This window comes from Myotis daubentonii, chromosome 1 (genome assembly GCF_963259705.1).
Source record: "Myotis daubentonii chromosome 1, mMyoDau2.1, whole genome shotgun sequence".
Lineage (NCBI taxonomy): Eukaryota > Metazoa > Chordata > Mammalia > Chiroptera > Vespertilionidae > Myotis > Myotis daubentonii.
In genome coordinates this window covers 58,085,283-58,100,040 of record NC_081840.1, presented here as the reverse complement: position 1 = coordinate 58,100,040, position 14,758 = coordinate 58,085,283, and the positions used below count along the sequence as shown (strand labels likewise).

The 14,758-nt window shown below is 43.2% G+C and overlaps 1 protein-coding gene across 4 annotated transcripts in view; it reads left to right on the top strand.

Moving 5' to 3' along the window:
• Window positions 1-222: 222 nt before the first annotated feature.
• Window positions 223-14,758, top strand: part of AP4E1 (adaptor related protein complex 4 subunit epsilon 1) — a 75,217-nt gene continuing 60,681 nt past the window's right edge. The window contains exons 1-3 of one of the 4 annotated variants that reach the window (XM_059701412.1): window positions 223-450; window positions 3,572-3,643; window positions 8,463-8,586. In XM_059701412.1, coding sequence (XP_059557395.1) covers window positions 301-450; window positions 3,572-3,643; window positions 8,463-8,586 — 346 coding nt within the window. In that variant the 5' untranslated portion in view covers window positions 223-300. Of the gene's footprint in view, window positions 451-3,571; window positions 3,644-8,459; window positions 8,587-14,758 lie in introns of those variants that run through there. The other 3 variants (XM_059701423.1, XM_059701431.1, XM_059701439.1) reach the window with 3 other exon arrangements.

The window sequence follows — 14,758 nt, the reverse complement described above, 5'->3', positions numbered from 1 at the left end:
GAGGGAGTGAGCGCTGGCCCAGCGGGACCAGAAACAGGCACTGCCCTTGAGGCGGCCTCGGGCGCCCTTTCCTTCCTTCCTGACGTCGAAAGGCTCGCGCAGGCTGTGCGAGTGCCTCTCCCCGCGGCCTCTCGCGCCCCCGCGCGGCCTCTGCCGAGAACTGCACTGTGCTTGTCCCCGCGGAGCATCAATAAAGATTTCTGCTTCAAACAAACAGGAAGTGCCTACGGAGGCCGGGCGGGCGGCGGGCTGGGCCGGGCATGAAGCCGGGCGGCGGCCGGGGCGCGGGCGGCGGCGGCGATGAGCGACATCGTGGAGAAGACGCTGACGGCGCTGCCCGGACTCTTCCTGCAGACGCCGGGGGCGGGCGGGCCCGCGGCCGCCAGGGCGCCCTTCTCCTCGCGGCTGGGCGGCCTCATCCGCGGCATCACCGCGCTCACCTCCAAGCACGTAAGCGCGGGCCGGGCCGGGCCGGGCCGGAGGTCGGGGCGCCCGGGAGGCCCCGCGCGGGGAGGCCGGTGTCCGCCGGAGCCAGGGGCTGGCCCTCCGCGGGGCTCGGGCAGCGTGTGTCGGTGCATCTCTGCGTCCGTGTGGACGCGGCACTCTCCCGCCGGGACTGACAGCGGGGAGGCCGGTGTCCATGGGCCCTGACGCCCACTCGGGATCGGCGGGCAGATCGCTGGTTCCTGAGCCTGCAGGTGTTTCCTGGGCGCTGAGGTGGGAAGAGACCGTGCATGTTCCATAGGTTGTTGGGAGGACTGGGCGAGACATCAGGGCGTGAGAATGCCAGCGGGAGCAGGTGTCAGCACGCACCGCCCGCGAAGTTTCTCCCTCCTCCCCTCCTCGGTTCTTTCTCTCCCCCAGCTCTCCCTCTGCGGAAGCCACCCGCGGGAGCAGACCCTGCCATCTGAACCCGCTGTCGAGTATCTTGGGGGAGCTTGAGGTGTTTAGTTAGACCAGTGGTCGGCAAGCTCGTTAGTCCACAGAGCCAGGTATCAACAGTACAACGATTGAAATTTCTTTTGAGAGCCAAATTTTTTAAACTATATAGGTAGGTACATTCAACTTTAAATTAACGGTTTTCGTCTTCCGTTTTTGCTTCTTCTTTGTAGCCATCTCAAACAGGGCACCTAAAAAATATTTCATTTTATTTCTATTTTTAAATATATTTTATTGATTTTTACAGAGAGGAAGAGAGAGGGACAGAGAGTCAGAAACATCCATGAGAGGGAAACATCGATCAGCCGCCTCCTGCACACTCCCCACTGGGGATGTGCCCGCAAGGGAGGCACATGCCCTTGACCAGAATCGAACCCGGGACCCTTCAGTCTGCAGGCCGACGCTCTTTCCACTGAGCCAAACCAGTCAGGGCAAGTGTTTCATTTGATAATAATAAAGCCACCAACACAAAAGAATTACAATTCTTAAATTGATGACAAAAATACCTGTAGGATTTGCAGCTGGTTGGAAAAATACAGGTAACTTTATGCTTCGAGTAGGTACTTTTGTCACCCGCGCACAATTTGTGGACGCGACTAGTACTAACCACTGCACAATGAGACTGATGACTGACTGGCTCACTCAACTCCTGCATGAATCCTGCGTGTACACCCCCCCCCCCCCCCCACTTGGTTTCCCCGGCCGGCCGCGCAGTGGCTCCCATTGCCCAACCGACCGACACCCCCCACTTCTTCTAACGCCACTTCTTCAAAATAGACTCGCCCAGGCTGAAAACCGACTTCTGCGCATGGGCCACAAAGTTTCAATCGCTCTGTACTTGTGCGCCCGGACGTGGTATTTTGTGGAAGAGCCACACTCAAGGGGCCAAAGAGCCGCATGTGGCTCGCGAGCCGCAGTTTGCCCACCACTGAGACCAATGGGTAGGGCAAAGAAAAAAGCATAATTCTTCCAACATGTACAATTTACTACGTGAGTCACTGCCTCAGATGGGCTTTGAAGATGAGCAGTTATTTTGCAAGTGATTACGTTCCCACAACTTTGGGTAGTTGCACAGGTTGTGCAAGATACTCATTCAAAGCTTCAAGGAGCTTGTATCTTTACAAAATCACGTTACTGTGTCATAATTTGTTCAGTTGTATTTATGGAAGAGGTTATGTGGGAGACACGGAGGAAACAGAAAAACACACTTTCTCTTCCCAGGGAGTGGGTCGTTCATCTTGGGCTTGGATGAGTAGAACAGTATACAGTGATGTAAGTGCCAGGAGAGAGGGAAAGGCAGCGAGGGAAGGCTTTTCTTCAGAGTGCTCTGGGTGTTGAAAAAGTTCTTTTAAAACTGAGATAAGATGCTGCTGTACTGGGGAGGGTCTGCTTCACATTCAGAATTCATTATTTGTGGACTTAATATTGTCTTAACGTTTTGTCCTTTGCTAATTTTTATAAGATGCTGAATGAAATAATAAAAAAAAAATTTGGTGCCCTGGCTGGTTTGGCTCTGTGGATAGAGCGTCGGCCTGTGGAGTGAAGGGTCCCAGGTTTGATTCCGGCCAAGGGCACATGCCTGGGTTGTGGGCTCAATCCCCAGTAGGGGATGTGCAGAAGGCAGCCGATCAATGATTCTCTCTCATCATTGATGTTTCTCTCTCTCTCTCCCTCTCCCTTCCTCTCTGAAATCAATAAAAACAAATAAAAAATAAATTAAAAAAAAATTTGGTCCCAAATTGAGGTTTGAAACTATATGTAAGGTATCTGTATGTGGTAGTGCTTTACCAGTAGTTCTTGGTTAGCCACCAAATGGACACCTGTTAATTCAGTGTGTAATTTAAAGATAGCATTATATTAGCCAAAAATGGGGCCAGTTTTCAAGTGCCTTTAAGAAGGTAAAATACAATGCAGAGAGTGGAAGTGGCCACATTGAAGTATTTATAGGGAAAGGTGAGAAATAAGGAGAAAAAGATAGAGAAGAATATAGTGTAAGGGAAACAGACTGATTTTGTTTCTGCCTTACCCTGTTTCTCTATTCCATGAAGGCTTTTTAATTTTAAGGGAAAGGTGTGAGAACCTTTTTGTTGGCCAGTACATGAAGAATTTCTTTTCTTTTTCTCCACTGTTTATTAAAAGAAAAAATTTTTTTTCTACTAAACTGTCTTTAAGGGGTCAGTAACTGAGTGAAGAAAGAGGAAGATGGGTTAGACTGGAAATATATATTCTTTCCAAGAATGAGAGTCTGAGGATTGGATAAATGCCTTTAAGCAAATCTTAATCACATAATTTTTATAACTCTCCTTTAAAATAATGTTTATTTTTATTGAAAATATTGTAAATTATATTTTCCCTTTAAAAATACTGTTACAGCCCAGCTAATGTTGCTCAGTGGTTGAGCATTGACCCATGCACCAAGAGGTTGCCAGTTCGATTCCCAGTCAGGGCACATGCCTGGGTTTCAGGCTCAATCCCAGTAGGGGGCCTGCAGGAGGCAGCTGATTGATGTTTTTCTCTCTCTCCCTTTGTCTGAAATCAATAAAAACATATTAAAAAAAATAAAAAGTTTTAAAAATACTGTATAGTTTAAAAAGGCAGTTGTTCATGCATTTAAATATGCTCACTTTTTCAGGAGGAAGAGAAACTAATCCAGCAGGAACTAAGTAATCTGAAAGCAGCTGTTTCTGCTCCTACAACAACACTGGTAAGTTTGCATAGTCAGCGTCAGCACATTTGGAATTTGAAATCTGGTCCACTGTGGACTCCATAGTGACATCTAATTGATCACTTGCTAAAATCTAATTTATCACAATCAGTTATGGATGGTAGCAAGTCAGATGTTAACTTTAGCCTTTTATTATTGACTGACTGCATGGAGCAAGATTTGCCTGACTAAGTTATTTCAGTGCCAATGTGATGATAATTACATAAATGTGGCAATACTCCTCGAACCCTAGTGCTGATCTTACTGTTTTAATATTGTGCTCTGGAAAAAGGTGAATATATATCATTTAACTTAATATTTTCAGATCCAAATTGACACATTGTAGATCTCATTTTACTGTTATATATCTTAGAGTATAGGTTTATATATCTTGGAGTATAGGTTGACTGACTGACAAGATAAAAAAAATGTGGTTTTCTTTTGCTATAAAACTAAGTATATTGCCTAGCAGCTAAATCACAATCCAGTTGTTTTTAAACTTGGTTCTACATAGTTAGATTTTTCAAACAGCATTAATTTCATCAACTTTTTTTGTTAATCCTCACCCGAGGATATTTTTTCCATTATTATTTTATTTTAATTTATTTTTTTTAGAGAAAGTGGGAGGGAGGGAAGAAGAGGAGGGCGAGAGAGAGAGAGAGAGAGAGAGAGAGAGAGAGAGAAACATCAATGTGAGAGACACTGATTGTTTGCCTCCTGCATGTATCCTGACTAGGGGCTGGGGATCGAACCTGTAACCCAAGTATGTGCTCTTGACCAGGGATTGAACCTGAGATCCTTCGGTCTGTGGGCCTACACTCCAACCACTGAGCTAAACCGGCCAGGGCTCATAAACTTTTTAATGAATGGCTATTTTATGCAGGTCACTATAGGACTGTTCCTACATTGTTAAATTAAGACCTATGTGAGTTTTTTTCTTTGCTAATTTTAATATGGTTTCACATAAATCAGATTTTCCCAAGCAATATTTATTGAACGGAGTTTTAGTGAGTGCTTTCTGTATGTAAGTCACTGGGAATGTTCTCCCTCTTCCTCTAATAAAAATATCGGGTGATTATTTTGCATGAGTACATGCCTGTACATGAATAGCACTTGTAAAGTCTGAGAGAATGTATATATTTCCTTTTATGATCAAAATATGTGGACAAAGGAGACTCAAAACATAACTGATTTGATGTACCTATGTATATATGTTTGTGTGTGTACATAAGTCTGTGTGCCTATAATATCGTGTTTCATAGTACTTGATAGGAATGTTAAGCAGAAATGGTTTCCCACTTTTTTACTGTGTTAGATTTCCATTTTCTATAATTGGCATCAATAAATATAATTTTTCTTGCTACCAGGCATAAACCTGGTGAGGGCAGAACTAAGATAAATAGGTAGAAGTTAGGAAGGGAGTTGTTATAATTATGGCCATCCAACTATGGACATGCTTTACAGGGTAGTCTGACCCTGAGGTGGTCATGAAGAGGTTGGGTGAGTTTGTTAGACAATTGTAAAGAGAATTCCTGCAATGGGGGATATACCTTCTTCTCTAAAACTAAGAGAATAGCAATGTCTGTAATTTAAATTTAAGTACATAATGACTTTTGAAAAACTCTGAGATAAATGTTATAAAACCAAGGTTGATACTTAATGGCTTAAGTGAACACTTTCACTCCTAATTTATATAGAAGCCCTTTGAAGAGGGTCTTCCAGTATCTTATAAGCTTGTGTTTTTAGTATTTGTAGTCTTAATGTGGTAATGAATTAACTTATATTACTTTAAATACAAGCGACCTGTATTAAACCTTATTCCCCTAAGATTTTCCTATGGTTTCTTTTTAAACTCTTTATTTTACATATATACATATATAATAATGAAATATTAAACATTATTATGCTTACATTAAAATATTTTATTGTTTCTGGAATCTCAGTGGGAAGGTAGTGGTGGGTGGGTGGGAAGAGATCAACATAAGAACGTGTATGCATATATGCATAACCCATGGACACAATAGTGTATGGTGAAGGGGGATGGGGGCAGGCTAGAAGGGGTCAATGAGGGGAAAAGGGGACATGTAATCTCTTCAACAATAAAGATTTAATTTTAGAAAAATCATAAAATATTTTGTTTCCTAAGGATTTGTGATTCAGTAATCCTATAGTATACTAACTTTAATTTTTAAATATTAGAAGTCTGAGCTTTTTTTTATTTTGAAACATTTTATTTTTATTTCTGATTAAACATGCTATAAGTATTTATTTATTTATTTTTTTATATATATATATTTTATTGATTTTTTACAGAGAAGAAGGGAGAGAGATAGAGAGTTAGAAACATCGATGAGAGAGAAACATCGATCAGCTGCCTCCTGCACATCTCCTACTGGGGATGTGCCCGCAACCCAGGTACATGCCCTTGACCGGAATCGAACCTGGGACCTTTCAGTCCGCAGGCCGACTCTCTATCCACTGAGCCAAACCGGTTTTGGCTGCTATAAGTATTTAGAATGAATACTCAGTGATGCAAATACTTAAAAATGCAAATATATTAATAGAATCTTCTAACACAACTTATTCGCTTATGTTGTAAATATTGAAAGACCCAGTTAAAAGATTAAAGATTGGAATGGCTCTACCATTAATGAAATTATGTCCTGTAGTTCATAATAATTGTGAGAGTTTTGGAAAAAGAATGCCTATAAAGCTAACTGTTGAATGTTACATACAGCATAATAATTCTGAAGAAAGTTCACATGCAATTATTTATTATTTTTGTGGGTTTTTTTTTAATCCTCACCTGAGAATATTTTTTTTTTTTTTTAAGAGAGAGTGGTAGGTAGAGGGGAAAAACAGACAGAAATATTGATGTGAGAGAAATATATTGATTGGTTGCCTCCTGCACGAGCCCTGACCAGGGCCTGGGCCGGGGAGGAGCTTGCAATTGTACCCTTGACTGGAATCGAACCCAGGACCCTTCGGTCCGGAGGCCGACGTTATCCACTGAGCCAAACTGGCTAGGGTGCAATTTTGTTTTTAAATGTGAAAAATATTTTATTACAGAAATTACTACCAACTTGTGGGAATTTTATGAATGTTTTCAGTTGATAAAATATATTAAAATAGTGTGCTGAACGACAAGTGCTGGAGAGGATGTGGAGAAAAAGGAACACTTGTGCACTGCTGGTGGGAATGCAGACTGGTGCAGCCACTATGGAAGACAGTATGGAGTTTCCTTAAAAAACTGAAAATGGAACTCCCATTTGACCCTGTGATCCCACTTCTAGGAATATATCCCAAGAAACCAGAAACACCAATCAGAAAGGATATATGCACCCCTATGTTCATAGCAGCACAATTCACCATAGCTAAGATCTGGAAACAGCCTAAGTGCCCATCAGTAGATGAATGGATTAGAAAACTGTGGTACATCTACACGATGGAATACTATGCTGCTGTAAAAAGGAAGGAACTCTTACCATTTGCAACGTCATGGATGGAACTGGAGAGCATTATGCTAAGTGAAATAAGCCAGTCAATAAAGGAAAAATACCACATGATCTCACTCATTCATGGACAATAGAGACCATTCTAAACTTTTGAACAATAATAGATACAGAGGCAGAGCTGCCTCAAACAGATTGTCAAACTGCAGCGGGAAGGCCGGGGAGGGTTGGGGGGCAGGAGGTAGGGGGGTAAGAGATCAACTAAAGGACTTGTATGCATGCATATAAGCATAAGCAATGGACATAAGACACTGGGTGATAGGGGAGGCTAGGGGACTGTCTAGGGCGGGGGGATAAAATGGATACATATGTAATACCCTTTGTAATACTTTAAGCAATAAAAAAAAAAAAAAAAAAGAAAAAAAAATGTAAAAAAAAAAATAAATAAATACATTCCAAGAAAAAAAAATAAAATAAAATAAAATAGTGTGTTGCATTCTAGAAGCCAACTCACATTACTGTGGGCAATATTTTGTCTGAGGATCAATCATGTGTCTCACATTATGACCAAATTTTACATGAGAGTCGTCTAGAATTATAAATAGCTACAGTTGATTTATTTTATAGTATTGCGACTAACAAAATATTGAAATTATTTTACTAAAATGAATACTGTTTGTAGTTAAGTTCGGGAACAACTTTAAAAAATATATATATATATATATATATATATATATATATATATATATACTTTTTTTAAAAATATATTTTATTAATTTTTTATAGAGAGGAAGGGAGAGGGATTGAGAGTTAGAAACATCGATCAGCTGCCTCCTATACACTCCCTACTGGGTATGTGCCCGCAACGAATGTACATGCTCTTGACCGGAATTGAACCTGGGACCCTTGAGCCTGCAGCCCAATGCGCTATCCACTGAACCAAACCAGTTAGGGCTTAATATATATTTTATTGATTTTTTAGAGAGGAAGGGAGAGGGCTAGAGAGTTAGAGACATCTATGAGAGAGAAACATCAACCAGCTGCCTCCTGCACACCCCCCACTTGGGATGTGCTCGCAACCAAGGTACATGCCCTTGATGGAATCGAACCTGGGACCCTTCAGTCCACAGGCCAGTGCTCTATTCACTGAGCCAAACTGGTTAGGGCTATGGAGCAACTTTTATTTATAAAGTCTGACTTAAGGTGATTAATTTATCTCTCTCTCTCACACACACACACACACACACACACACACAAACTCTTTTCAGTGCCAGGATTAAAGGATTTCCTTGTTAAATGATTACAATAGAATTAAAATATAAAACATTCTATTTATTTACACAGTTACTGGATATTTTTCTTTTCAGAAAATGATGAAGGAATGTATGGTGAGACTTATATATTGCGAAATGCTTGGATATGATGCTTCCTTTGGCTACATACATGCAATCAAGTTGGCACAACAAGGAAACCTTTTAGAAAAAAGAGTAGGTATGTATGTGTTCAAGACTTAATGTTGTCTTTAAAGTTCCAATTACTATATAAACTGAATGATGGCAGGTATCTATATATATAAAAGCCTAAGTGACCATTAAGACCAACTGGTCGACCAGTTGCTATGACGCTCACTGACCACCAGGGAGCAGACACTCAACACAGGAGCTGCCCCCTGGTGGTCAGTGCGTTCCCACTGCCAACAGCCCGCAGTCCCTCCCCCTGGCCGGTCAACCTCCCATGACCCCTCCCTCCGGCTGGCCAACCTGCCGTGGTCCCTCCCCACAGCTGGTTGCCCCAATTGCCCCGATTAGAACCTCCCGATTGGCCCTGGTCGGCCCCAATCAGGACTGGGCGAGATGCCCCAATCGGCCCAATCGCCCGCCAGGCTGAGGGACCTCACCTGTGCACGAATTTGTGCAGTGGGCCTTTAGTATAGTATGTTTTTAGAACATTGCCTTGTAGTTTCCAAAGCTCTAAAAAGGTAATAGTACTTCAAAACTCGGAGCCAATAAATAAAGTCAGTTTTCCTGATTCATAGCATTTTGGAGTTATAGAGATTAAAAATTGCCTGTTCTTATGATGGTGGTTGGATGACTATATATATATTTGTCAAAACTCATTAAACTAGGCCTGGCTCAGTGGTTGAATGTCAACCTGTGAACCGGGAGGTCATGGTTCAGTTCCTGGTCAGGGCACATGTCTGGGTTACAGACTCGATCCCCAGCAGGTGGCGTGCAGGAGGTAGCTGATCAATGATTCTCTCTCATCATTGATGTTTCTATCTCTCTCTTCCTTTCTCTTCCTCTCTCTGAAGTCAATCTATAATAATAAAAGCGTAATATGCTAATTAGACTGGACGAAGCTGCGGTTGCGAGGGCCGAGCCCCTTGCATGAATTTCATTCTGTGCATCAGGCCTCTAGTAAAAATATATTTTAAAGAAACCTCATTAAACAAAAATGGGTGAACTTTCTTGTATGCAAATTATATAAACCTCAGTAAAGCTAATTTTTAAAAGCCTGTCTAACCTCATGAACTTAATGATCAGAAATGTTTCTTTATAGAATAAAACTGAAATTGACTTGAATAATTTTAAATATCCTGTTCTCAGTTTCACATATGTTAGCTATTAGGATTAGAGGCATCTTTTTATTTATTTATTTATTAAAATTTTTTGTTTATTGATTTGAGAGAGAGAGGAAGAGAGAGAGGAGGAAGGGAGAAAGAGCGTCTTGTGTGTTCCACTTATTTATGCATTTATTAGTTAACTGTATGTGCCCTGATGGGGATCAAAGCTACAACCTTGGCGTATGGGGACGATGCTCTTACTAATTGAGCTACCTGGCCAAGGCCTAGAGGCATTTAAAAATTTTTTTGTCTCTATAATCAACCTTTAGGGCTATTAAGGAAAATTCTTTCAAGGACTTAAAAAGTTCTATTCATACAGATTCGGCTTTATATCAGAATCCCAAGAAGGAAGCACTTTAGAATAATATAGGACTAGAGCATGTTCTTTCTTTATTGAAAGGAGTTGATAGTGTCATATTGTCCAGGACCAGCATTCTTCACAAATTGTAGTTACTTGTGCTGTCACATGGTGGGATGGGGTGGGAGATGTCTTGGTAAAGATTCTCAGACTATATGCATATGATACTCCACTCGTTGAACCTCACTCTACCCAAAATAGGCTTCCAATTCTAGACTTGTTTTCTTCCCTCAAATAGAATGTCCTTTGGCATCCTGTCTCTTCTTTTCATATTCCAAATCAAGTTTGAACTCTTCTGTCATCATTCAGGTGGCTCCTACCATCTGTTATCTTATGGTGTTGTCTTTTCACATATTAATGTTTTAGTTCCCAAACTAATTCTAAGATCTCTAACGGCAGGAAATTTTGGCAACCACTATATCGGGTGGGCAAACTTTTTGACTCGAGGGCCGCAATGGGTTCTTAAACCGGACCGGAGGGCCGGAACAAAAGCATGGATGGAGTGTTTGTGTGAACTAATATAAATTCAAAGTAAACATCCTATCTAATAAAAGAGAAACATGGTAATTGGCGTACGACCGATACCCTTTTCATTGGCTAATCAGCGAGATATGCAAATTAACTGTCAGCCAAGATGGCAGCCGGCAGCCAGGCAGCTTGAAACTAACTTGAGGCTTGGTTGCCTCAGTGACGGAGGAAATCAACGTTCCCGCCTGTGGCTGCCTCTGAGCTGGCAGTTTAAGAAACATTGTAACAAATACGCCCAACTTCAGCCAGCAGATTGGCAACATTGTAAGCAAAGGCCAGAAACCTACTTTCAGCCTCTCGGAGGCCTAAGAGCTGGAGCCAAGCCTCAAGCTAAAGCTGGCCCAGAATTAAAAAAAAAAAAAAAAAAAAAAAGGAAAAAAGGAGCGTTTGGGAGTTCAGTCACCCCCAGCCTGAAAACAGCCCTCAGCCCCTCACCCAGGCTGGCCAGGCACCCCATTGGGGACCCCCACCCTGATCCAGGACACCCTTCAGGGCAAACCAGCCGGCCCCACCCGTGCACCAGGCCTCTATTCTATATAGTAAAAGGGTACTATGCCTCCCAGAACCGGGATCAGCGTGACAGGGGGCAGCGCCCAAACCCCCTGATCGCCCTGCGGCTCTGTGTGTGACAGGGGGCGGGGCCCCAACCTCCCTATCAACCCTGCTCTGTGCCTGATAGGGGGGAGCTCCCCCCCCCCACGGGCCCTGCTCTGTGTGTGACGGGGTAGAGCCATAACCTCCCCATCAGCCCTGCCCTGAGTGTGAGAGTGGTGGCGCCCCAACCCCCTGATCCGCCCTGCTCTGTGGGTGATAGAGGGCAGCACCCCAACCCCCTGATGGTCCCTGCTCTGTGCGTGACAGGGTACAGAGCCCCAACCCCCCTGATGGGCCCTGCTCTGTGTGTGACAGGGGACGGCGCCCCAACTCCCCAATCGGCCCGACCAGGGGCTGCACCTAGGGATTGGGCCTGCCCTCTGCCACCCGGGAGCAGGCCTAAGCCAGCAGGTCGTTATCTCCCGAGGGGTCCCAGACTGCTAGAGGGCACAGGCCAGGCTGAGGGGCCCCCCCTCCCCCCCGAGTGCACAAATTTTTGTGCACCGGGCCTCTAGTCATTACATAAAAGGGTATGGTCTTTTTTTTTTTTTTTTTTTAGTTTTATTCATTTCAAACGGGCCAGATCCGGCCCGCGGGCCGTAGTTTGCCCACAGCTGCACTAGATAGTCAATAAATATTGGATGGTTGTTGTTGGTGATATTTTGTACAACTCTTTCTATTTTCTGCTTTTTAGACTTTCATGTAATTCTTTTCATTTTCACTTATTTTAAAAATATGTGGCCCTAGCCAGTTTTGCTCAGTGGATAGAGCATCAGCCCACGAATTGAAGGGTCCTGGATTCAATTTTGGTCAAGGGCATGTACCTTGGTTGCAGGCTTGATCCTGGCCCTGGTCGAGTATATGTGGGGAGACGAGACAGCCAATCTATGTGTTTCTTTCACATCGCTGTTTCTCTGTGTCTCTCCACCTTTTACATGTCTTCATTTTGGTACTATTTTCTCATTAACTCTCGTGAGATTATTAATGCTACTTTTGGTGTTTTCTCTGATGAAGAACGCCTTCTTATTTTTCATATTAATATTGTTAAGTAACTGAATTTCAGTACCCATTAAGTCAGGCATTACGTTAGGTGCTCTATCTTGTGAGATAGTATTTCATTTTACAGAGGAGAAGATGGAGGCTCAGAAAGATCAAGTCACTTGTCCAAGGTTGTAGAGCTAATGAATGGTGGAGCCAGAATGTGAACCCAAATTTCTATGAGTCAAAGCCTATATTCTTATGCTATACCTAACTCTTAGTCATAGCAAATATACTCTATAATCATAGCTGTCATTCTTTGTTTTTGTGAAACCGTTTTCATTCTTTTGTCATAGAATATCCACCCCCCCCCCCCCCCCCCCGCATTTCCTAATTGTGAAACAGGAAATTTTTGTAACAGAATTAAGATTTCATGTAGATAGTCTTTGGATTAGTTTGTTGTTCTTGTAATTTGACGTTGGTGACTTGGGTGTGGGTGATACTCTAGCTGAACAGGTAAGTTCTTAGCAATCTGATAAGACCTAATCTCTGTTTTAATGTTCTCTAGAGTTTTTCTCATCTCTTTCTTGGTCCTGGTTAGGTTTTTATTTTCCCTTTCATGATTGTGCGAGTTACAGCACTTCCTATGACCTTCAGTAAAGATGTTGCAGTGGGTCACACTACTCGGTTGTGAGAATAGGAACTTTCTTTCTTTTTTTAATCTTTATTGTTGAAAGTATTACATATGTCCCCTTTTTCCCCCCATTGACCCCATCCAGCCTGTCCCAGGCCTTTAGCACCCTATGGTCTGTGTCCATGGGTTATATGCATATATGCATACAAGATCTTTGGTTGATTGCCACCCACCTTCCTCCGCCTTTCCTCTGAGATTCCACACTCTGTTCCATGCTTCCATGTCTCTGGATCCACTCCGTTCATCAGTTTATTTTGTTACTTAGATTTCACATATGAGTGAGATCATGTGATACTTGTCTTTCTCTGACTGACTTATTTCACTTAGCATGATACTCTCCAAGTCCCTCCGTGCTGTCTCAAAGGGTAAGAGATTCTTCTTTTCTTATTGCTGCATGGTATTTCATGGTATAAATGAACCACAGCTTTTTTATCCACTCATCTACTGATGGGCACTTGGGCTGTTTTCAGATCTTAGCTATTGTAAATTATGCTGCTATGAACATAGGGGTGCATACATTCTTTCTGATTGGTGTTTCGGGTTTCTTTCTTTTTTTTTTTTTTTAATATATTTTATTGTTTTTTTTACAGAGAGGAAGGGATAGCGATAGAGAGTCAGAAACATTGATGAGAAAGAAACATCAATCAGCTGCCTCCTGCACACTCCCCACTGGGTATGTGCCCACAACCAAGGTACATGCCCTTGACCAGAATCGAACCCGGGACCCTTGAGTCCGCAGGCCGACGCTCTATCCACTGAGCCAAACCGGTTAGGGCTGTTTCGGGTTTCTTAGGATATATTCAAGAGGTGGGATCACTGGGTCAAATGGCAGTTCCATATTTATTTTTTAAGGAAACTCCATACTGTTTTTCATAATGGTTGCTGTTAGGGTCACCAAAGGAGAAATGCACGAGGCCAAAAGGGGTGAAGAATTATAAATTTACTAGAGGTCTGGTGCATGAAATTTGTGCATGGGCGGTGTGGGCAGGGGAATCCCTCAGCCCGGCCTGCACCCTCTCCAATCCGAGACCCCTCAGGGGATGTTTGACTGTCGGATTAGGCCCGATCCCGCCCTCTCGCAATCCGGGACCACTGGCTCCTAACTGCTCCCCTGCCGGCTTGATCACCCCCTAACTGCTTCCTTGCTGGCTTAATTGCCCCCTAACCTCTCCCCACTGCCGGCCTGATTGCCCCCTAACCGCTCCCCCTGCTAGCCTGATCGCCCCTAACTGTCCTACCCCGCTGGCCAGATCACTCCTAACTGTGCTCTGCTGCTGACCTGACTGCCCCTAACTGCTCTCCCCAGCCAGCCTGATCACCCCTAACCATCTCTGCCTTGGCCCCCGCCACTGTGGCTTTGTCTGGAAAGACATCTGGAAGATGTCTGGTCTAATTAGCATATTACCCTTTTATTAGTATAGATTAGGTCATCTGGATACCAGATGAGCTGAGCTCCAGAGGTTTTTAAAGGACTCTAGGCTGGCTTTTTCTGGGTGGAGAATTCTCTGTGCAGGTCTGGATTCTGGAAAACTCCGGAGGGGAGAGATAATGGTCTTAGCAAGTGGAATGTGGTCTAAGCAAGTGAAATGTCCATTGTGAAGTGGCCTAAAGGTCAGTTCCCAGGGGAGTGGGCATCGATTCAATTATTTGATTAGACCTAACAGTTGCACCAGTCTGCATTCCCACCAGCAGTATACTAAGGTTCCCTTTTCTCCACATCCTCGCCAGCACTTGTCATTGGTTGATTTGTTGATGGTAGCTATTCTGACAGGTGTGAGGTGATACCTTATTGTTGTTTTAATTTGCATCTCTCTGATGATCAGTGACTTTGAGCATTTTTTCACATGTCTCTTGGCCATCTGTATGTCCTCTTTAGAGAAGTGTTTAT